Below are 23,770 nucleotides of genomic sequence, written 5' to 3'. Positions count from 1 at the left end.
GCATTGTGTTATGCTATTAAGAAATATGCCCAATCTGCCTTCTTTTCAGCGCAGTATATTGTACTTCCCCTAGATTGATGTGTACCTCAGACCAAATAGTTCTGCATGGCCTAGACTGGGGTAATTGGATTACATTTATGTGAAACCCAAAGTGCTAGACATTCTCAGGGTGATTTTCTTTTTCAGACTGCCATTTTCCCAAGGATACCAAGTACAAAAGCCTAAACTAATCTCACATTAAACAGGATTTTTGGTTTTTTATCAAGTTGCACGGAGAGGTTGACTTTTAATGGGAGTTGTGCAGCTGAGGGACTAACATCCAGGAAAAAAAATATCAGAAACTCTTTACCCCAAGGAAAAAACTTCAAGACAAGAGAACTGAGGAAACCTGTGTTAATGCCACACATGCTGAAGTTCACCCTGCTGTGCCCATGGGTGCTGGAAGCTGGTAATTCATGCAGTGACAGCAGCCAGGATAATTGGACTCTAGTAAATAAAACACGCAACACAAAGGGGTCAGAAACCATTATCCTTGTGGCACATAAGTGTCCGAGACACAGCAAGACCATACGGCTTGAACAAGGTCACCCAGCAGAACCACTGAGGAGCAGGGATGAGGGGCCAGGTCACAGACCCATAGCCAAGTGACTTTTAGGGCACATTTTTTAGGGCTGATGGGCACTGGGAAGATGAGCTGAGAAGCAGCAGGGAAGTTTGCTGTTCTAACTTCATCACTGCACAAGGGGAAGAAGTCCTCCACCTTGAATATAACAAATGAAGATACTTGGGATGCATTCTGAGTGCCTGATATATCTGTGAAATGTTTGGGATGGCTACCAGGAAGGCCCACGAGACACTTAGATGTGCCTGCGAGGAGCAGGGCACAGACAGAACCGCTGCTGTCACTCCCTCCCCAAGCACGAGCATCCACAAGGTGCCTGGACCTGTGCCCTGGGGCAGGATCAGGAACAAGGTGATTTCTTTTCATTTCCAAACTTCAAATAACCATTTCAGACTGTGCCAGGATTTTCTTAAATTTCTAAAGGGAAAAGACATTCTTGCTTGGAAATACAATTCAGAAAACCCTTTCAAGACTACACTGAAGCAGTGGGGAGAGCTTCCTTCCACAGGCATGAGGGGCATTAACTATTTTCCATTATCTTACTAATTGTCTCATAACATCCCAGCAGCATTTATTTTTCTTAGTGTAATACAACTGAATTACATCTGAATGGGGAGTAGTTAAACTAGTTTGTGCTTTTATTTTGTCTCTTTCACAGACACAGACCTAATTTGGGTTCATCGTTATTCTCCTTTAAAAGCTTGAATGCTATTGCTGTGGTATGTACTCTATTTTGGGCTGAACGACAGGGAATAGGACTAGCAGTTTAACCTGCAGGGCAATTTGGGAAGAAAGAAAAAAGAAAAGAAGAAGAAAAAAAAAGGAAAAAAGAAAAAAAAGCACTTAAGAATCTCAGTAAAATAGAGGCAGAAAGGCTCCTGTGACTGGATGTATACCTGTTTCTCACAGTGCAAGCCCCGCATTAGGGAAACCACACGTTGTGTTTTGGAAATTAGCTAATTTGCATGTTTTTGCATGCACTCACAACCCAAACCAGAAGCAAAGACAGAGCCTGCAAAGACAGAGAGTGTTTGGGGAAGACGAACGAACCCAGAAACAGATGCATAGATCTCAGAGAAATCTCTCAAGCAGCAGGCTATCCAACTCAGCGCTGCCAAAGCATTTTGAGTAGGAACCTCACGGCCTGTACAAACACCGTGCAGTGCCCATACATTGAGCTGGCTTTCTAGCAAATAGGCATGGACTGGAAAACCAGGCCTTGGAAAATCACTGTGGGGAAAGGTCATGCCATCCAGCTCCTGACTCCACCATGGGAAGGGACCAGCAGCTGTCCTTTGCCTCTTACCTCACACAAAGGCACCTTTGGGTGGCTCCTGTCCACATGCAGAGACCGACTGTGCTGGCAGAGCTGTCCCATGTGCATGTCCCAAGCTTTGCTTGCATTGCTGACCCCAGCATCACTCCCAGCACCCTCCCTGACCCCACCTTAGGTGGGCGTCTTTTAGCTCTGCTGTCTTTTTCCTCTTGGCACCACCTAGTTTGTCTTTCAGTCCATGACTGATGACATTTTTATGTTTGCAAAGAGAATTAGTCATAGCTCAAGGATACCAGCAATTGCTGGTCCCAGCAGGCACGCACCTCTGGGCTTGCACACACAAGAAGTAATGTCAGTGTGCATGAGAAGGAATTAGGAAGTGACACCATGCATGCAACACAGTCTGGAGAGCCACCAAAACCAAGCTCTGCCCTCAGTTCTTCCACTTCCCCTGCCCCAGATGAGTTTGCTGTCAGTGGGGTGGGAGGAACTGGCGATGCTTCAACTCTTGGTTTTGCAGATCAGACAAAATCATCAAGGCAATACCTTTCGGTTTATCATCTTGGTCTATCAGGGCCTTCATATTCTTAAAAGCCAAGCTAAAGAGATTAACAACTTTTATTTTTTTATGGGAAAAAAAAAAAAGAGATCTGTTTACTACAAATTTTTGATTGTTGAGGAAAAGAAAAAAAAAAATACAAACACAACTGAGTTTCAGTCCTGAAACAAGTGGGTGATCTTTTTTCCCCACGTTTCATAACTGCATGGTCACCCCACTGCCACCCCCAGTTCAGCTAAAAACAGGGAACGGAGAAACAAGAGGGAGGGTAGGACAAGAACTAACACACTGTAGAAAAGGAGGACATTAGTCCTTTCATTGGAAGATTTTCTAACAAAATCACACAGAGAATTCTTCTTTTTTACGTTTTAAACACAGCCCTAGAGCTCAAACAATCCCTAGCTTCAAAACGGGAATCAAGGAGGGCTGATTTTTCATCAAACTGTCAAAAGTTATTCTAGTGTAAGCCGTTAACAAGGGCTGGACAAATCATGTCTAACTTGGGAGAAGGAAAAACCTCACTGCAAGTCGTAGAAAGAGGCTTGTTGGACCGTGCATACTTTATTTCAAAAAAGGATGTAGAAAGTAACTAGCTCGGTAAATTACTTTTGGTTTAAATATTGTATTTCTAAACTTGCTCCAAACTCAAAAAAAAAAAAAAAAAAAAGATAATTTAATACATTCTTCCTAAAACCAAGCAACCAAATTAACTCAGACAGACATACACAGTAAGGATATTCAACTGGGTATTCATCACTAGGAGTATTTTCCATAAGAAATACAGCAATATGACAGTGGATTCATCACTGACAAGTTTACCTATAGATCTGTATTATGACAAGCATACAAATCTATCTGCACCATAATACGACTCTTCATAATAGGTTTTGATAGTTGGATATGTAGGAGCTGTCATGAATACAAACAGAGGGAAACCCTCTTTCCAGCTATTCTGCAACACAGATCTTTGTGTGTCATTGAAATAATTTCTGCTGCTTTTTAAAAAGAAAAGCAAAAGATACTGACTGGGAAGGTTGTAAAATAGCTACACCACTGGAAGTCCTTGTCCAATTTTTCCACAGCAAAACCACAGAGGACCCGAGGGCAAAGCCCCTGAGTGCAAGGGTTACAAATTTAGCAAAGCTGTTGTCAGTAAACGTGTTTATTTCTAAAGGTGTAAATGCAAAAGCTTGTAAAATAAAGTCTCTGTTGTGCCAGAACAATTTAAGGCAGGGGTTGGGGGAATGAAATTAAGACCTATTTACTTTTGATTTGAGGGACAGAGTGGAGGGAAAGAGACTGCTACAACTGAGCACTGAGGAAATTGCTGTTTGTTCTCTGAGAGGGTTAACTAGTTTCATTTTGAGAACCCTAATTGCAAGCAGGTTAAATAATAAATAACCCTGGCCAGGATGTAGGCAAAGCATCAGGTGTTGAGGCCAGGAACTGGTGTTTTAAAAAGAAAAGCTTTACGTAGTTCCCCAAAAGAAAAGAACAAGCAGCTGGACAGTAGGAAAAATAAATAAATAAAAAAAAGCTTAAAGTCATAAAAGCTTTTGGGTGAAGTCAGAATCCTGACTTATGGAAGGAATAAAATCCTTAGTATGCTGCAGATGAGCAATTCCCCATATAGAAAAACTTCTTCTGCCCAGTGCTTTCCGTTATTAATAGTTCCTGTGTTTCAGATTATCTTCATCTGTAACAGTTAGCAAGTAATATGGCTTTATGAAGCTGCCACTGCCTTCTCCAAGCAGAGAATTAAAAAGCCCTACTAGGCCAGGTTCCAGAACAAGACAATTATTAGTTCTTCCGCAATCAGGCTATGCAGATTCGGTGCTTGTTTTTGGGCGACTGTCCTGTCCGCTTGAGGAAGAGCACAAGAGCCGTAAAAAACCTATTACGGCTAGGATGCAAGAGGGAGCTATAGATTTTATGAACATAAGACATTCCTGGCTTATAGGATTTTATAAGCTACAAAGAGGAAGTTGTCTTCGAAGCATAAAGCAGTAGTCACTTCGCAATCACTTCTGGTCTTACGGGCATTCAAGGGGAAAACATCCTCTGTCAAATCACAGCCTATATAATCATATTTTCCACATATAAACTACCGAATTAAAGGCGGGAGAGAGACTCAGGGAAAGAAGGCTTCAAAGCAATTTCTTCACAGGCTGCTGTTGAGCCGGCTGAGGAGAAAGGGATTGCTGGTAGGGCAAAAGGAAGATCAGTCTCCAAAAAAACTGGTTAATTACTCACATGCGGTCTCAAATCAAGTGCTGGTAGTAAACTACACACTTCTCCCTTTCTCCTGCACGTTTGTTTGTTGCTGATTGACCTACAGCAGGCATAGCGGTGGAGGGAAGAAGGGGAAAGGAAGGAGAGGTTTCAGCTTCATTTCTTCACATCTTGATATTACAGGCTCGGAAAACCTGCACTATTACCATCATGTGCTGCTCTTCTGAAAAGTCCAAAATATTGGGTTGCACAGTGAGCGTTACGGTGACACCCGCATCACTCACCCAAATGGCCGTTCCTGCAGAGTGATGTCTGCCGGAATTAAACTGTACGGTTTCACTGCTCTCTTAATTTTTCTACACTCCATATAATTCTTTCGCACATCAAGCTGGAAATTTATTAGAAATTATAAGCCTACCCCCTACGCATTATGGGAAGCCTGCCATCCTAAATGCATAAAGCATGGACATTTAATGCTCCAACGTGTCTGCATGCCCAGGGCTAGGAACAAACAAGCCTGCACGCTTCTCCCAGGGTTACCCCAAACCATGTCAGACAAAAGAGACACCCACGAGAGCTGTAGTCAGACCATTTGGAAATACAGCTGCCTATCAAGGACAAACCAGAGACACTATAAAGCCATTGCGTCGGACCTGGCTCAAAATGAATTAAAAAAAAAAAAAAAAAAACCCTCCCAACATCTCCATGCTCAAATGAGAAGGAGAGAAAGGAATTGTTGAAAGCAGGTTTTCTAGGAGAGCAAAACAAAGAGGGTTCAAATGCAGCCCAGGGAGAGATGAGGTTTTCAAACACTGCTATGAGAGAAATACAACCTGGCTGCATTTCAGAGCCTCACTGTAAATTAAGGAGGTTTCTTCATGGAAACAAAGCCTATTTTCATCTACTGATGAATATCTTGAAAAATGCAATACGTGTCAGAGCACCTGATAATGGTGAGCTCTCCGAAGAAAAATAATTGTTTTTAAAACAGGTTCTTGCATCTGCAGCAGCAGAAAATGCAAAACAAAAACTGAATATGCTACACGGTTGTAGCACATCATCTGTACTTCTCAGCTGGGCCACATTTCTTCAGTAAATAAACATTTCTCATTTAGTCTCAAAATATTTAATACAACAATTGTATTGTTAAAAGCTAGAGAAGATCAATTGTACGTGCAGCTTCCTTTTCACCATTCTTTCTGGCTTTAAGTACATAGATTTTATACGTTTTCATAGGCAGGGATGCTTTCTTTGTTCTTATCTGTACACTGCATAATACAATGAGCCCCTGGTCTCACATCGGGCTCCAAAATACTACCACGTAAGAGAGAAATTACAAGATATGTCACTGAAGTGCCTGTGTTTGGATAGATCAGTACTGCCTCTGCTAAGCCACGATCGGTGACTCGATATCATTGCTTCCAGCATAAGCTGGTGACCTTAAATGAGCAGCATCCAGTTGTCCTGGATTTTTTAAACTTGTATTATAGCCATAAATAGGTTACTCGCAGAATTACGTTTTATTCATGAATTGACTGTACATCTGCGGAACGTGGAAGATTTATTTTAAATTGTTTTTTTTTACAACTGATCTGAGGATGAAAAGCAACTTTGCCATAAAGTTCACCAGCTGCAGAACTTTTCTCTGTCCCATAATTCTCCTTAGATGAGGTTCAAGTGTTTTGGTGGGGAAACTTCCAGAACAGATTATTTTTTATTTTTCCCCAGCTTGTTTTAGTGTGGTTTATGTTCCTCCATAGGTGCATGCACACAACTTGCAAATATTAGTGAGAGGTATGCATGTGTTCCTGTGGGACACAGACCTAATACTGAAACTCTCTGTTCTGTTACGGTGCTCACATTGAGTTTATTTTGTCCAGAGGTATCTATGATTAGTCATTAAACCTCAAATTCTTTCAGTTTTCATACTGAAGTGATAGTTGCTATGAAGTGCTGTTATTATGTTTAAAACAGTAATCGTGTATTTAAGAATCTTGGTATTTCTTTTCCTTCATGCAGAATTTGATATGTTCTTACAGACAATTACCAAGCGTGGCAAATTAGAGAGTAACTTTTAACCAGGTTAAAGGCATTTTTGTTCAACAGCCAACTTCTAAAAGTTAACAAAAGGGGCAATGAGGAAAAAACCTGCAAAATCTCAAAATCTCCACAACTGCACAGCTCCTGGCCACCTCCAACTGCATCTGGCATCTGCTCACTTCTCTCTCTCTCTTGGTCCCAAGGATGGATGCATGTAATTTTAGGATAGATTGACCTAGACAGAAGGACTTAACCTGCTTGGCATAACTAGCAACACAGGAGAACTTATGGCAGCCTAGAAAGCAGAGAAGAAATCGACATTTGGCTGAGATAACAGGAAGGGCCAACACATAGAAGTCACTACACAACGATCTGCTGGAAAACAGCTCTCAGCCAAAGCACCTTGACCCACACGGTGTAGCAATAACGCAGAGATGCTTCACCTCTTTTAGATTTTATATGAAGAACTGTTTTGTTTTGCTGAAGCTATCAATTTCTAATTTAATTATGCTGAATATTGAATTCTACTCGTGTAACCCCAAATTGTCAATATATTATTTCATTCCTAAGCCTTTCAGGTCCTTTCCTGTAAGACGATTCATCACAGTTCATTGAATTTCAATGCATTGCCCAATTATTCTTCTTTGCTTGTGTACCAAAAATTACTTACTGTAAAATACTTATTTTAAAACTCTGATGATGACAAAGATATGTCCCCAATGTGATTTCAAGGATACACTTAAAGGAAAAAAAAAACAACCTCAGTAATAAATAAGTTGCGTGTTCATGGGATAGGAAGCAGAATAATTACTCAACTGCTTTAAATAAATTGTGGTACCTAATGTTAATCAGCTTTAGTAACCTCAAAAAAAAGGAAGTGAATGTACATTCATTTATATTCATTAACTATGCAGGTTTTCTATTTTAGGAAAGCAGAGGGGTTATCATGAGATTTTTTTTTTTTTAATTTCTCCTGCAGAACACCAGTCCTTGGATCAAAAGGATGATATGATGTTTCACTTCAAATATATATTTTTTCAGGCTTCTAAATATTCTCCCCAAAAACAAATTGAGTGAAAATTATCTTAACTGTTGATGTACTGAAATAATAGGAAAATTAAATAAATAAGGTTTGAACCTTGGGGGTGCTGGCTCTCTCAGGGTTACTTCAAAAGATAAAGGATTTGAAAACGGTGATGTAAAGTGGCAATGATTCCTGATCTGAAATGATTTTAAAGTCAGAGTTCAGGGGCTTGTCAACAAGATTTTTGATACCAAAGGTCTAAAGTGCTTCTAGGTCCTACTGAACTCAGTGCATCGATCTCCTGTGCACCCCAACACACGGCATGTGCCTGTCTAGGCTCCTGGGGCTTCCGCTGAATGAGGATTTTTCCAGGGCTTCTCCTCAGGATGGGAGCTGGGTCCCCTTGATCTGAGCCTGCTTAAAGATCACAGCAAATAAACCAACAAACCAAAAAGAGCCCTGCAAAAATCAAACAAAACTACCAGAAATTCCAGATACAAGAAGAGTAAGACATTGTTTCAGGCCCTGTTATTTTGGGCTGCTCTTCTTGCAAAAGGCAACACGGTGCCAACCACGGGGCTCTGGGCTGCTACCTCCTAAGTGTGAAGAAGCCGCCCAGCATGAGGAACATGCCTTGACACAGGATGAATGTTTGGTGAGAATGATTAGACCATTTCAGCATTCCCTGCTGTCAAAAAAGCCCACTTTTCTGTGCCACAGGAATGCCCAGAAAAGCAGAAACAGGGCACTACTTCCTTAGGATGAGCTGAAAATCTCTGCATAATGGCCTAGCAGTGCAACATTTAAGTGAACAAAGCAGTAAAGCCAGACGGATCAGAACTGCTCAGGAACGACAGTGCTGAGCTTATAAACTTGTTTGTGCGAGGCAGCTGACAGCTGATGTGGGAACCGACACACCAGAGCAAGCTCAGTGCTTCCTGCCCACTCTGCATCCCCACAAGGGGAATTTTAGAGATCAAATACTGAAGTGTGTATCCATTTAATGGAAGGTTTACTAATTACTATCAATTACAGCATAAAATCTTCCTTTAATACAGGAGGGTAACCCTGGCTTTTCTTGGGGTGTTCCATACCAACTGACCTACTGCTGTCATTTACCTGGCAGGCAGGAGAGGCAGAAAACACACCATAAATGCACTAGTAACACGGGGAAGAAAACCCTCCCCAGGGACAACTTCATGTTCTAAGACAAGAAGTAGAAAATTAAGCATCCCAAATTACCAAGAAAGAATATATTTTTCCTCATTCCTGACCCCCCCCCCCCTCCTTTTTTTTTAAGCAGCTCCCCGTAGGAGTGTAGCAGAGCATCCTGATTTCAGTGAAAGCACTGGGAAATGTTTCAGAGAAGCAGAGCAGCCAAAGGGTCAGGTTATCAGTTTCAACTAATATAAGACAATTGAAGTGAAAAGTGATGTATCTGAAAGGTAGAAAACAAAATGCAGAACTCCATTATCAAGAAGGTGAACAGGAAAAAAGCATACAAATGTATTTGGGCAACTCAGTAGTAAAGAGAATGGAAATTCACTGAGGTGCTGCTACGAAGAGGAGTCCCAGCCATGGGCTCAGACTGCACACTGTGCAGGAGTATTCCTCAAGACTACTTGAAGCAACATCAGATACCTAAACCAAAATTGCTTTAATTCTCCACTGATGTCTATTAAATTGCACTGATGTGGTGGAGCTCTCCCATGTCCCCACAGGTCCCCCACAGACAGCAAGGCACAGGTGCCAGCTCCGAGACAGGAGCATTTCTGCCTGATTTCCATTTCCTACCAGAAAACCTTATGCTTTGAAGAAGGCTTGCAAGAGCCTGTTGTGATTCCTTGGTACCATCCATGTGGCACAGAGAAGCTGCCTCCCTCCTAACATCTTAACTGATTTGAGAGCAATTCCTCACCTTGATTGTTAAAGACTAAAACCAAACTACACATGATCAATTACAGCATTCAAAGCCGAGGAGGAAATTTAAAAAACAGCTTTTGGCCAGGCTTTCAGTGAAAATAGGCCCTTGCTGAGAATAGGCAGAGCATCTCTGAGCTTAGCAGAGCTGACAGCTACATTTGCAGGACAACTGCACTGTGTACATTTGCAGGGCGTTGGAGCAGCAAATGGGAACTCAGTTGGCTGATTCTCGGCACACAGAAGGGTTAACCTTACCTTTCACGACAGAAGTTAACCCAAATAAGGTCTGTGCCATTCAGTCTGAAGGGAAAAGAAATCAATTCTGGTTCCCGTGAGTAGGATTTCACCACTTGATTAGAGAAAGAAATGAATCTTTAAAGTATACTTACAGGAAAGGTATTTGCCATATGCATGAGAGATGGGAATGGCTGCATCCCAAGTTAATGAAATCAAGTCTTCTGTGCCTGTTTGAGGATTTCATCTATTTGAATTATGCAAATATCAAATATAACTTCGTTGTATAAAACTTCAAAATGAGAATGCTATCCGTACACCCAGGGAGGCCGAAATAATATCCCCACTCCCCAAATTTAACACTGATTGAAGGCCAACAAGAGGTTATGATGCGGTCCTGCCGCACTGCGTTCGTGCTGTGACAGTCAATTTAGAGGACATTCCTGCCTGTCAGTAAATAAACGTGAAGTCATTTTAAATTTCACTTCCATTTGATAAGGTTAAAGCAATTCTCTCTCGGAGAAAGGCACTCGGAGGCAGGTTTTCAAATGCCAGTCACCAGGCACACCGGGACTAATGGGCATGCTGGCGGTGGAGGAGGGTATCAAGGCAGGCTGGTACAGAGGGCCTGCGGGCAGGGGGGGAGGAAAGCAAAGGAGATGCCCTGATACTCAGAGACCCCAACGTGCAGGAAATGGATCCTTCATTTACAACGGGAACCCGTGTATGCACCATGCTGTGTAGTCCCAGGCCAGATTTCTGAAAGTCTGAGTTTGCCAGCAGGTATTTGCCAAGAAAATGTTGAACCTTATGAACATTTGCTTGCTGCACCTTTCCAAATTCAGCACCCTCCTAGGGCAGGATGCTGAGTCAGTGCCACACCACGGAGTAACAATCATAACCTCCTCCCTCCAACCCAGCAGAGGCCTGGGCTTCACGACCAGACATCCCTTAACTCCTGGCATGGGCATCCAAACCACAGACTTGCAGAAATCAGCATGTTCTCTGCCCCAGAAACTGAACTAGTTCGGTCCAGCTCTCCAGTTGGAAGGTTGTCCCTGAACATGTCCTTCTCATGATTAGAAATTTTCTCATTTCTGCCTGTGCTCATTCATGGCCCCTGTAGACCTATTAGTTCTTGTGCCAATGCCATCATTTAGATCAATGCAGAGAACATGGTAATATTTTGTAATATCAGAGCATTTGTACTGCAGGACAGCGTTTCCTAAATTGTCAATATGCTCTTTATAATAGAAAGGAATGCATTTAAATGTTGGCTTGGACCAGAAGACAAAAAGAAAAGGGACATTTGAATTTCAAGTTGCTATCAAAAAGCTTCTTAGAATTCAGCAGACGTGCATGGAAGTGGGAATAGGAAAAGTGAAGGGAATCACGACAGTGGAAAGTTCCTATCTCTCTAGACATTCACATTTAACAGTGAACTCCCACGGCTGCCTCCAAGTACAGTAGGTGGGGAAAGTCCTTTAAGAAAGGGCACAAGAGAAGCATTGAAAGACAGATGAGGTACACGGTCCCAAACCCCCACAGGGACAGAGAGGTGAGATCTGCTCTGGCTTTGCTCAGAGGCATCTCTGATGGTCCCTCGTACTCACCAGACCAGCAGACAGCGGTTTCAGAAGAACTCTGTCTTCCAGCCGTCCTATTGCAGGTTACTCTCCTTATAGACCAAATTAGCAAATCCATACTCAGCATGGATTTAGAGCTCCATAAATTCAAAGTTAATCAAGGGTATTATGACTTTGAGACAGTCTCTAAGCTGGAGGGGAAGACTCGTGCAAGGTCCCCGGCTCCACAGCTGAGACAAGGGTGACTGCAAACTCTTTGACATAAGGCCTAACTTTAACAGGTCCGGCTGTTTCTGAAGATGGACACAGCAAGACTGCTACGCTTAACTGGTTGCACCATGAGATCAGATTGATTGTCCTGGAGTAACTGCACTGATGGCTGTTCCTGAGTCAGTCTTGCAAGATTTTCAGGTCAGGGTACAAACCAGATCTTCCTCTTTCCTCAGTACTCACTGCCCCAATGTGCTTACAGACAACTCAAAGCCAGACATTTCTTAGTTTTGCTACATTAAACAAGATAACCTAATTTTAGCTTCCATTAAGGTTCATCTCCACATTCCCCAGTCATCTTAGTAGCCCTATTCTCCAGCCTCGATGCGGGTAGTTAGACATCACGTTTTGTCAAAAGTTCAAGTTTAAACAAGAATATATTTTAACCCATTACATTTCAGTACCAAAGTTCCTGCCCTAGAACCAATGTCCGAGTTTTCAAAGGTATGTGTAGGCCTGCAAATACCAACAGAAGCCTTTACAAATCTAGGCAGGAGTCGATATCATTATTATTACCACTAAAATTTAAGTATTCAGGCTTTCACGACAAAAAGATTACTCAGATACCATCTTTTGAATACCTCTGACACAACCCAATCCAGCCGTTTTAGACCTGGGTTTCTGATCTGTTGAAGGAGCTCGTGATACAAAGTCAGAAGGCTCTCACTATCTACAGGGCAAGGGCAAACAATTCCACTTGTCCAGCAGGCCCTCTTTTGACTTTGTCCTTCACCACACGACATTAGTTCTTATCTAATGGTCAGAAATGTGGCATGTTTAAGTTGCACCCACAGCAAAGACTGTTTGAATCTCTCTGTACGGTATTGCTGCGGTACTGCAATCTTTCGTCACCTTAAAGGCTTAATTCTGATCATTGGCCCAGTTATGGCAGCTTGAAGAGCTTTTCTTCTATAGCTCTCCTTAAGCATTCCCTTGAGATTCGGTTCTTGAACACCTTCATTCTTAACACCTTTAAGGGACAAATTTAAGGTCAGTTTTCTTTTGGAAATCAGGGAGCCCAAAAGTTTTCTTTACTGCAGAAACATAATGTGAGGCACAGGAAGAAAAAAATCAGCAAATACTGGAGCTCATCAAAAGAGACACATTTTAACTCCTCTAGATTAAAATTAAATGCACCCCAGTAATGTATAGAATTTTTTCTTTACAAGTTTATGGTCTAAGAGTGTGTAGGAAAAATGACCTTTCAATAAAAAAAGTTTTAGAGAGAGCATTTCAATTTTTTCTTGTTCAGCCAAACTCCTTTTTCCACCATCTTAAAAGCATATATTCTTCCTGTCTGAAGGCAGCCCCTGATTAATTGACAATTTTGGCATATACAGAAAGTTTCAGGGCAGACATACAGGGACAGACCTAGCACTCATCTGGCAACTCCTTTCTCTTTGTGATAATCCCACATTGGCATCTGTGGGAGAAGGAACAAGCAAGAGGGATTTTCCTGTACTATTCACATCAAGTTTCTGGCACTCAGCACCACGAGGACTTTCCAAACTAGAGACTGTATCTTGTTCTTGACAGCACTATCCTTCAAGGTTATATTTAATCCCCTTTGGAGCCCACTTTTATATTTGGTCTCCATGACTATAAATTCCACAATTCAAATTTTACACTTCATGGAAGAAGTGCTCAAATAATGGTAGTTACTGTACTTTAAGGGGTACACATATACTGAACTCAACAGATTTTTTTAGGAAGGAGCAATCAGGACAGTCTCCTAACATTCCTTCAAATCAAAATCACCTTCAGCAGCACCCTGTTAGATACAGCACCAAAACAAGGGTGAGCTGAAGGCAGCCCCTCCTTGAGCTACACAAGATAATCATTGCATTCAACAAAAAACAACCTGGCAATATTATATGGCAGAGTAAAAACAAAGCAGCCTTGCATAAATATTATATGAATAGGGACAAAATATTTAGTCTCCCCTCCGAAAAGGGCTGTATCTGAGAAGCTCTTTTGCAGAGTTCAACGAGAGATTGGAGCAGAAGGGCTTCTTGAATACCTGTGCAGATGCTACCTAATAAAACATGAGGAGAGAAAGCCATTTATGCTGGGTGAGGACCAGTATGGGTAACTAAGCAATTTTGTCTTCTCTAATACACCTTTGTGCCTGGGGTTCTTTACACACATGAGTATAATTGAGTTTCCTGGTAACTATTATGTATGTGCACCTGTTTGCAGGTGGATGTCAAGTGTTGTTTGAGTGCTCATACAACTCTCTCTCTCTGCACGTCTCCCTAACAAGCAGACAGCTGGTTTCAGAGAGACCCTCAACTCTAACCCCATCAACTGCACTTCCAACTTGAATACCTTCTTTAAAAATTCATAGAAACAAATATGCTAAGTGCCTTTAAGAGACAATTAAGCGTAACAACCAAGAGAATGGAAACAACTTAAGGAGAAGCAAGGGAAAGTTAGCTCATATCAATACTGGACCTCTTTCTCAGTTTCACCAACCCTTGTAAGTTAGTATTTATACAATGAAGAGGCTTTTGGCAAACTCATTTAATCCATAAATGTTTAGCCTTGATATTACTCATACATCTGCAACAGAGTTCAGAGGATAACTGCTTTCTCACTTAAGCATAAGACTTACATCTACCAGTACAAACACACTTATGATGCCCTCAAAAAAGGCAAAGAAGGTGCTACAACGTGTGCCAACCATAAGTCGAAATCTTAACTGTTTATCTTCTGTGGAAATTCCATCATATTCGTTTTTCAATTTTGCTACCTATCCAGTGAAATTATAGGCTTAGGAACTCACTTGTAACAAGGAAAGAGACAAAAATAATCTTTAACCTGTTGGTTGGCAGTTCATCGGTTCTCAGTTTCTAATACAAATTTTGCCTTTAGGAAATCAAGAAGTTATGTAGGATAAAATTGAAAGCTTCATATTACTAATAAATGCTCATAAATTAAAGTTGTCTTCTATTAAAATTCACAGGCTAGCAATCATTGTTTAAAGATAATGGTCTTAACATCAGCTAGGAAAACAAAAGATTTAATTTTGCGAAATGTGGTATAATTGGAATATGAAACAATAGAGGAATAGATAATGCATTTAATTTTCACAGGTGAAGACTTCAATAAATCATGTGTGAACTTGCCACAAATGAGACCCATTTACTAAAACTGGGAAGTCTGAAGAGCAATCTGTGTTTGAGATGGTGTCTGGCTCAGAAGAGATAGCAAGAAAACACAAAGTGGAAAATTAATGCTTAAGAAAATAGTCTCTTGACCAAAGAATGAGGGCAGTCAACCAGAATCAATAGGACAGGGTTTCCCAAAGTAGGGGTGCTGATTTTTAGCTGAGAACAATCTCCCTCAATTCATTTCATACCTGGATCAACGTCTATATTTCTCCATTTAGATGGAAATAAATCTTCTTGCTTTCTTTTCTGTTCTTTGGAGAAAGAGACAGCTCCCAGGCTTTTGACTTGTGAGAAAACATGCCCTAGAGTGGGTTTGCCATGAGCCAGGATGGGTTTTTCAGAGCTGAAATGACACAGCTCAATCTCATCTCCCCAAATGCAGTAGCCTCCTCCCTGTTTCTTGAGGGATGGTGCCTGCACTTCCCACCTTCCTTCTCCTAGTGTATACCTAGGGGTGCTGGAAAACACAAGGGCTGAAAGGTATGGGGAGAAGATACACAAATAGAAGGGAGACAGGATGCACAGAAGCAAAGACAGTAGTCCTCTGCGAGGACAACACACATGAAGAATGATGTGGATTACACTGGTAGTGAATTTGCTTCTCCAAGTGTAGTATTTTCAGGGTTAGGTTGTTTTTAAAGCTGCAGACTTCACTTTCAAGCAATTTTTAAGTACTCTAATGCAAAGTGTAATCACGCATTGATTTTTCCATTAAAACTACAAAAGTCTTAAATACCCTGGGGGTACTGGCCTCAATTAGTCCCTATTCTTACATTCTTTTTCTCTCTGCACCATTTTGCCATCCCTCTGAGTAGGAGAAAAGGAAGACCATCTATTTAAGCCAAAAGCACCATCTCCTAGTACATGAGTCCAGTTAAAAGCAGTAGTAGATAAATTGCTTTCTCTACAATAGGGAGGAAAATTATGCTGTTTTTGCTTATGTTCATTTTTAAATTGCATTGTGGAAAAACGGAAAATATCTAGATACCTGGACTTCAGAAGTTTGCCTTGAGTGTATTTTACTGTGGCTATGTTTTGTTGTTGTTGTTGTTGGTTTTTTGTTTGTTTGTTTTTTTTTGAAACAACAAAAGTCCCACAGCTTATCAGAGGAGGCTGGCTGTACACAATTGCCCCGAGAAGCTGAGATCCCTGAATGCAGTCTTTCCATTGTCATCTGCTGAATTGCTGAGCTTCAGTTTTGTGCTACCAGTGTTCGCTAGCATTGATTAGTTTTGCTGTTGACACCAGGTTAATACTTTTGCAGAAAAGAGGAAAGCAAAATTTCCTGAACACCACCAAGTAAATCCCTTTCTTTGATCTCTCTTCTAGAAAGCAACATCTAAAGGAAAAATCTTACTGGTGGCAGGGGCGGGTGTCTCATTCGGCTGAATAATCAGCCCCTGGTCTCTGGGTCCAGGTGTTTCATGCCCCCTGCTCAGCCCCTGCTACTCATTGCAGAGCATGCAGTCTCCTGCTTGTCTTGTGTACTTCGAAGCCGTGCTCAGGGAAATATATAGATGAAGACACCGTATAAAACACATAGATGAAAATCATATCCAGCCTACAATATATTTATCTTCAGGCACCTCTCCAACAAAGTCTCTGAAGAAAGGCAGCTGAGTGGAATGATTAAAGAAATGAACCGAGAGGAGTCGATGAAGCTGAGTTTAAAGAACACGGGCTGGAGCTGTGTTCTTCTGGAATCTAATCAATTACGTTATTCTTTCAATTTTTGTTCTACCAAGTTTTACCTTTTTCAGTAAGGAAAAAAAAAAAAAAAAAAACAAGCCAATTTCCAGCCTACGAAGAAGCATCTAATTTTCCTGTAACAAAAGTCCTACCACTGTCAAGCTATGCAGTGCCTGAGTCATCTCTAGATGACAACCATGTATTTTTTGCAGAGTACTTGAAGTAATTTGTCCTCCTGAAAATCCAATTGCCAAGTGCCTTGCAGAATACATTTCCTTAGTGATCTTTGGAAAGGCTATTTCTACACACAATACCTTTATTCGGAGCAAAATATTAATCTGCCAGCAGTAGTATATCAGGGGGAGACAACAGTGCTCCAGCTCAAGTTCCAAGAGATCTTTTTAATTTCTGACTCAATGTTTTATCTATCTTTAGCTTATGGCCAGGTTCAGTTGTGTCCATGGTGTTTGTAGTGGCATTCGGGGTTGTGATAGAATAGCCTCCCATCATTTTAACAGCCACCACCTCTAGCTTTTCCAGTCTTTGCTCATTGTATTTGGATTTAGCAGGAGGGACTGCCTTTCCTTCTGTGGAACTCACCAGTCTCAGCAAAGCCTCTAATTTCTTTTACTCCATAAAACAGACCAGAAGCTACCTGTACCATACCACAACACATGAAACCAACACTGCTACCTTCTTCAAGCTGACACTCTGTGTATCTGACAAACATACTAAAGCATTTGACAAAAGGAAAATATAAATAAAGCCACGACACTGCCTTTCTCAGACAGAGGCCCTGCCACTGGTTATGATCTGTGCAACAATTTCATAGCAGCTGGATTACTCTGATACTTCCTTCTTCTGGAAGAGAGGCAGGATGGACGGATGTCTCATAGCAGCCAGGAGACAGAAGACCGTGCCTGGATGCTGGTGGGCAGGCGGCAAAGTGCCCCCAGCACCTTGCAGCCCCTCTGCTGCACAGAGAGGAGCGCTGCTCTGAAGGGCATGCTGGAAGCACATAACAAAGAAAAGCAGTGCATATAGCAACACTAAAGGACTTTTCAATTTCAATGTATTTACCGTGGTAGGCCCGAGGCTGCTTTATACAAAATAATTAAAGCCTTCAGCAGAAGCACAAAACTGAAGCTGGCAAGGGAAATACCACAGAAGCTTCAGAAGTGGTAAATTTTCCATCTGGGACAGTCAAAACTCACTTCATTTTTGAGTACAAGTTCAGGCCAGTCTGATCTAAGCACACAGGTGCTTTTGCATAAAAGCAGCCTTATATCAGTGACCGGATTAGGAGGAAAGGAGCCAAGACCCGCATGGCTGGCACAGGCCTGCTGCCGCTGAGGTGCACTCCGCCGGTGGCTGGCACAGGGCCTTGTCCCACATGGCTCCCCTTAACGACTGCTGGAGATTAGCGATTAAGTTAATGATTCCTGAAGATTTTTAACTGACATAGATTCAGCTATGGAAGTGCCCTCTTTTACTAACGTTAATAATTCCTGCACTAGCTGGGTCTCCCTTTTGCAGGACCCTTCTGTCACATTCCCTCCCTTTCTTTGCTGTGACCCAGCCGAAGTCCCCAAACCCACCCTTTGTCAAGAGCTCCCTGATGGGGGCAGGTGCCTCAGCTCAGGTGTTGGAGCAGCCAGAGGGCCCCAACATCACTCTGTGGCCATTTAGGTATCTCTCTCATCACCGTCTGGCCCTTCACAGCCCCAGCACAAAGACAAGAGTGTCACGGTGGGCTGAGAACTAGGAGGCTTTAAATACTATTAAAAACTTGCATTTCATCAAAGTGCCATCCGCCCAGTATTTTCATAAGCACATTTACCTGTTCTATTTCTGCTGCTGGAGGTGGAGAAACTTCTATAATCAAGTGCTGCCGTGAGCCACTCAAAAATTAAGTCCAGCTATATTTTCCTTGCTGTTGAGTCGCCCACACTCAAGCAGACCCATGCTGCCCTTCACTAGAAGACAGATCTGCTGTCCCAACATGAGCAAAGCTGCTTTAACAGCTATGGAAAACCCACACCGTGTCACCCAGTCTGATCTGCCCTGCTCATATGGATGGGCTGAGCCACTGGAGGCACTGGAGTTTTACCACCTCACTCAGAAGATGATCAAATAAATCACATGCACAGAGATTGCAGGAAGCTTGCCCCAGGCTTTCCAAAGCCCCAAATGCCTAATTTCAGGATCAGGAGCATTAAGCAGAGCCTCCTTACATGTACTATCATATCTTCCTCGAAGCCAACAGCAATAATGGGAAAGAACCTGGAAAGAGCAGCACTGCACAGCCTAGTTTAAAAAACAGAACTGATTTTCTCCAAAACACTGGGACAAATCTGCATTCCCCCACTGGGGCAAATCTACCAAACTTTGAGCCGAACAGCCCCTGGAAGTGCTCCCTCTCCATCACCAGGTGCAGAACTACAGCGACTGCTGCACCAGTCTCTCCTCTCCACCACAGGCATGGTGAGGGCAGCAGAGACAGGAGGGTCAGACATCCCTACCCCATGGACCTCAACCCTCAAACCAGCCTCTCCAGGGTTTAAACCAAAGGACTGGACCCTTGCAGACACCCCCTTGGAAGAAACCCATTCCCCTCGTGCTCAGCCTGCCCAGTACCATGTGCTCCCCTCTTTTGGCCTCTCGTCCCCCTCCTCCTCCACCCCAGCTGTGGTGTCATCCCGGCCGGGGCTCATCCTGCAAGCACCAGTGCCTCCCACAGCACACAGTCTTTCAACATTTACAATTTGTTTTCATGAATTTTCTCGAGTGCTTCACAATAACATGACACTAAAAAAGCACCAGTTCCTTCTTGTGTCTCTTTCCACTTAGCTTTTTCTCATCGTCAAGAGATTTATGAATTTAATCTCCGTTTTGGAGAACTTATCACTTTTAACAACTAGAAGAAGAAAATGCTAAATTGTTTTTATTGCTGTTAGATGTTTGAAGACATCTTGCTATATGCTGTCATTTACATTTCACATTAAAAGTGAAATATGTTGTAAATGAGCAAATATTTGTTTTAATTTGACCCATCTGTTAAATGAAAAACAAAGAGGACTTCTAAATCACTATATTTAAATTCAGCAATTTGTAAACAATTTATATGTTCATTTCTTCTGGGTTAAAACTGCCCTAAAGCATCACTCTTATGAAATTTCCAAATTAAATTGCTTTGCATTGTTCTCAGGGATGCAAGCCACAGTTTCTTCCTCTTCAGTTTATTAATTTATTTCCCAACCCAAGTTAATTAGCAAGACTCATATTAAGAGCCATTTAAAATACGCCACTGAAATCATTTCAGGGGATTCACAGAAGTGTCTACCGGCTCCAGAAAGCTGAGAGCAGAGAAAGCGTCAGATACCGGTGGCAAATTCCCGTAAGATAAAGCAACTCGCTTGTCCTTTCATTTATTTTTTTTTAACACTTCTGCAAGCAGCAACGGGTCTGCCCTACTCCACACTAGACTATCAGCAAGCAAGAAAAATAATCAAGGAGGGGAAGAAAAGCCGCAGTAATTTACCTTCACCTCTCAACCTGACTAGAACTTGCTACAGGATTTGGATCTTAGACTGGACTTTAATGTAGCTGTGGGTGATAATTTACAAGGAGAGCGAGATCCACAGACATTTAAGGATCCCACAGTAGCACTTAACTTAAAGAGCAAAGCCTTATCCCTTTTTCAGCTCTGTGCAACATGCTGCATTTAGCTTCAGCTGTTAAGCTTCCAGCCCAGAAGTCTGTACTTTTGGTGGACTCAGGTATCAAGAGCCCTTTTAATCATCCTGATACGGGGGCTCTCGTCCCTGACTAATAGATGCCTTGTGCGAGGAGACGATTTCTTCTTCAGATGTGCACCCTGGGCACGCGGAAGAGCCGTGCACAGCCTGCAGCGTCACGTCTCCCATCTGGAGGGTGACGGCAGGCACAGCACGCAGCTCCAGCCTGTCCCCATGCCTGAGTCACAGGCCTTGTCTGACAGGTTTCCACCACACCTGCAGCAGAAAAGGTGCTGGTTGCACCCTGGACTCCTTGCCCTACACCCTTCCCTGCCCCAGACCAGGGCAGAAGCAGGACTAGCTGAGGAAGCAAGGGATTCTCAAGTCATCACCATCAAGATAAAACTCTAGAATTGGGCAGGTCCACGAGTTTCAGCTCCCCCTCTGCAATATCAAGCAGAGCATCAAAAATCAACACAGGAATCCTAGGTCTGCTGTGCATTCCTACACAAGATGGTTCATTTATTATACCCGGTATCATATTAAGCAACCCAACAAAACAAGAACTAGCTGTAATTCAGCCAGGACATGATTAAGGGTACCTCTAAGAGCATCAACAAATGTGGAGACTGCATGGATCACTGCCTGGAAAGAGTCCAAGTTGGTAAAATGACAGCTTGATTAGTTTCTGTCTGACAAATGTGGCAAGAGAGATCAGAATCAAACATAATTCCAAGGTTATAGGCCTTCAAATAAAACCGAGAAAAAAATCAAAAAGGGCAACAGCAATTTGCAAGACCAGATCAGCTGCCCAGCCCAGCTCCCTCAATGCTCGGATGCAACACAGCCACGGAAAGCTAAATCAGTGCACTTCAGGGAGCATCCCCAGTTAACAGGGACATGCCTTCAGAGCGGGACAAGCTTTATATCTTGCAAGACAGTCTGCCCTCTTATTAAGGGCCTTACTAAATATGCATGTATTTGTAATTTAATGGGAAGACATGCAAGTAGAGCTACTTTATGTCCAGGCAGCTGTGGCTATTGCTACCACAAAGGTCAAGCAGCAACATCCTATTACCACTATTGCTGCACGTAGACATGCAGTATAATCAGGCAACATAAATATTAGACAGTAAATGGATTTTTCCTTTTGTCTTCCCTCCCACCTGTTCTAACAACAAAAATAGTCAGAAACATGCAAAGAAATCAGGTTTCTTAAATATGTCATTGTAACCAGAAGTATGCCTCTCCATCTCGGACCAGTGTCAAACCATACATCCCTCATTTGGGGGAATTTGGCGAGGCAAGATGCAGGCCTCTGGTTTTCCTTCCTTTGTGGGAAGGGGGCAGGGGAGAAGAGGCAGAGTAGAAGAGGGATCTTACCCAGGAACAGAGTGATCTGTCTCCTGGAGCTCTTGCCCTCCGAGCTCTCACTTTTCCTTAGGTACTGCTCCTGGTGTCCTAGGTCACCTTTCACCGCCACAGTTCCTTTCTTGTGGATCTTCAGGGCCTTCATCATGCTGTGGCACATGAAGGTGACACACCCCAGCACTATGATGTACACAGCAAAAGCAGTGAAGATGCTGGCCTGAAAAACAGGCCACTTGGAGGAGAGGCTGGTACAGATGGTCATGTTGTCCGTAGCGGGTAACTGGTGCCTGGGAGTTGGCTTCATGCAGCCCATCTTACTTTCGTAGCCCTCGATGATTTCCAGGGGATATTCTGTGCCCATGGCAAAGAGCAGGGGCAGAGCCACGATGACAGATGTCACCCAGACAAAGGCGATGAGCAGCTTCACTGTGCGGGGTCCGGAGAGTGCCTTGAACTTGAAGGGATGGCAGATAGCCACGTACCTCTCAAAGCTAAGGGTGGCCACATGCAGCACGGTGGCATAACTGCAGGCTTCAAAAAGGAAACAGTAGAGCTTGCAAGCCACATTGCCATTTGGGGTGCCAAAAGGTCTCCAGATGGCGCTGAAGAACTCCACAGGCATGCCAAGCAGGATGACCAACAGGTCTGAACAGGCCAAACTCACCATGTGATTCGTGACCTCCTTCTGCAAGTAGCCTTTCTTCTGCAGGATCTTGGTGGCCTTGATGGTGATGCTGTTGCCCAAGATGCCTGCTACAAAGATGCAGATGTCAAGAGAGGCCATAGTGATCTTGATCCAATGAGACACCTCAAACTCTGGGATATGAGTGTGGTTAATGCGATGAAAACAGTCTGAAGAGGATGTCTGTCCTTCCATGAGCAGCCCCTGGGATGATGAAGAGGGAAGAAGAGCCTCCCTGATGTCCAAAATGACAGAAAATAGATCCTTTCTCGCTTTGCCCTCTTCACCAAGACACACAGGTCAGAACAATCAAGTACAATGAAAGTGTCTCAACTAGACACACCTGTGGGTTTTGTAAGCAACAGCAGCTGAGTCAGTAATCTGAGTGGGAGAGAAAGTGTCTTAGCTCTTACCAATCTGTAGCAAAGCTGCCATACTCCAGCCCTCTGCGCTGTGAACTGCACTCCTTTCAGCTCTTGCCTCTTCTGTGAGTGAAGGCAGTTTTCTGTCCTGACCACAGCAGGAGGAAGTCAGAGTTTCTATGTGGTTATCACTGGTCTGTTAACCATTAACCTAAATCTTGGTTATCCCTATGTACTGATAGCAAAGCACGCTTAGAGAGAAAAGAAAAAGAAAAAGAAACTCCCAAGTCTGAAACACTTCCTGTAACAAGAGCTCCTTCTCAGGGACAAAAAGAGGTGTTTCCCTGAGACCTGTTAGGTTGGTGGGGTGAGGCTGAGTGTGTGTGCACAGGCGCTGAAGAGAAAGTATCTGCTCATAAGTTTAACATTAACCATTAACCATTAACTTTACTTCTCTATGTGGTGACACCAACATGCTTCACTACTTTACATTACCTTTAGTGAAGATCTCAGCGTCTGGTGCAGCAGTGTTTGTTGTGCAGCTTCTGTGGCCATGGATCCATTTACGTCAACAGGAGGTTCTGGTTTTTCATTGCTGATGATGAATCTCTTCAGAAATGATAAGCTGAACAAGATATAAACATATTGATCATCTCCCTTTAAATTTCCATCTTCTCATGTTAGATAACAAAAACAGTGAAGTTAGCAGTCCCAACCATGCTGGTGCTTTCTAATAATCAAGAGTAGCAGGGGATGAAAATGTACTTCCCTCTCCTGTGTCTCACCCCAGGGAGAATGAATTTAATGCACTCTTTAGTTTTAGTTTCAAACCATAGCACTGAAGGCTCCCAAGGTAACCCCTGGAAACATTTAATTAGAGGGTGTGTATATGGATTAGGAAACCTTTAAATTACAATGCAAAACAGCAGAACAGCTTTTGCAGCTATAATCAAGAGAGGCCCAATACAGTGATCTGTTCCAATACCAAAT

The 23,770-nt window shown here is 42.7% G+C and overlaps 1 protein-coding gene across 1 annotated transcript in view; it reads right to left on the bottom strand.

The window, feature by feature from the left end:
* Positions 1-23,098, bottom strand: part of GPR39 (G protein-coupled receptor 39) — a 71,945-nt gene extending 48,847 nt beyond the window's left edge. Inside the window, exon 1 of the mRNA XM_068687301.1 lies at positions 21,749-23,098. Within this exon, the coding sequence (XP_068543402.1) occupies positions 21,749-22,613 (865 nt within the window). The 5' untranslated portion in view covers positions 22,614-23,098. The remainder of the gene's footprint in view (positions 1-21,748) is intronic.
* Positions 23,099-23,770: the final 672 nt, after the last annotated feature.

Source organism: Anas acuta, chromosome 6 (assembly GCF_963932015.1).
Source record: "Anas acuta chromosome 6, bAnaAcu1.1, whole genome shotgun sequence".
Lineage (NCBI taxonomy): Eukaryota > Metazoa > Chordata > Aves > Anseriformes > Anatidae > Anas > Anas acuta.
This window is presented reverse-complemented; position numbering and strand designations above follow the sequence as displayed.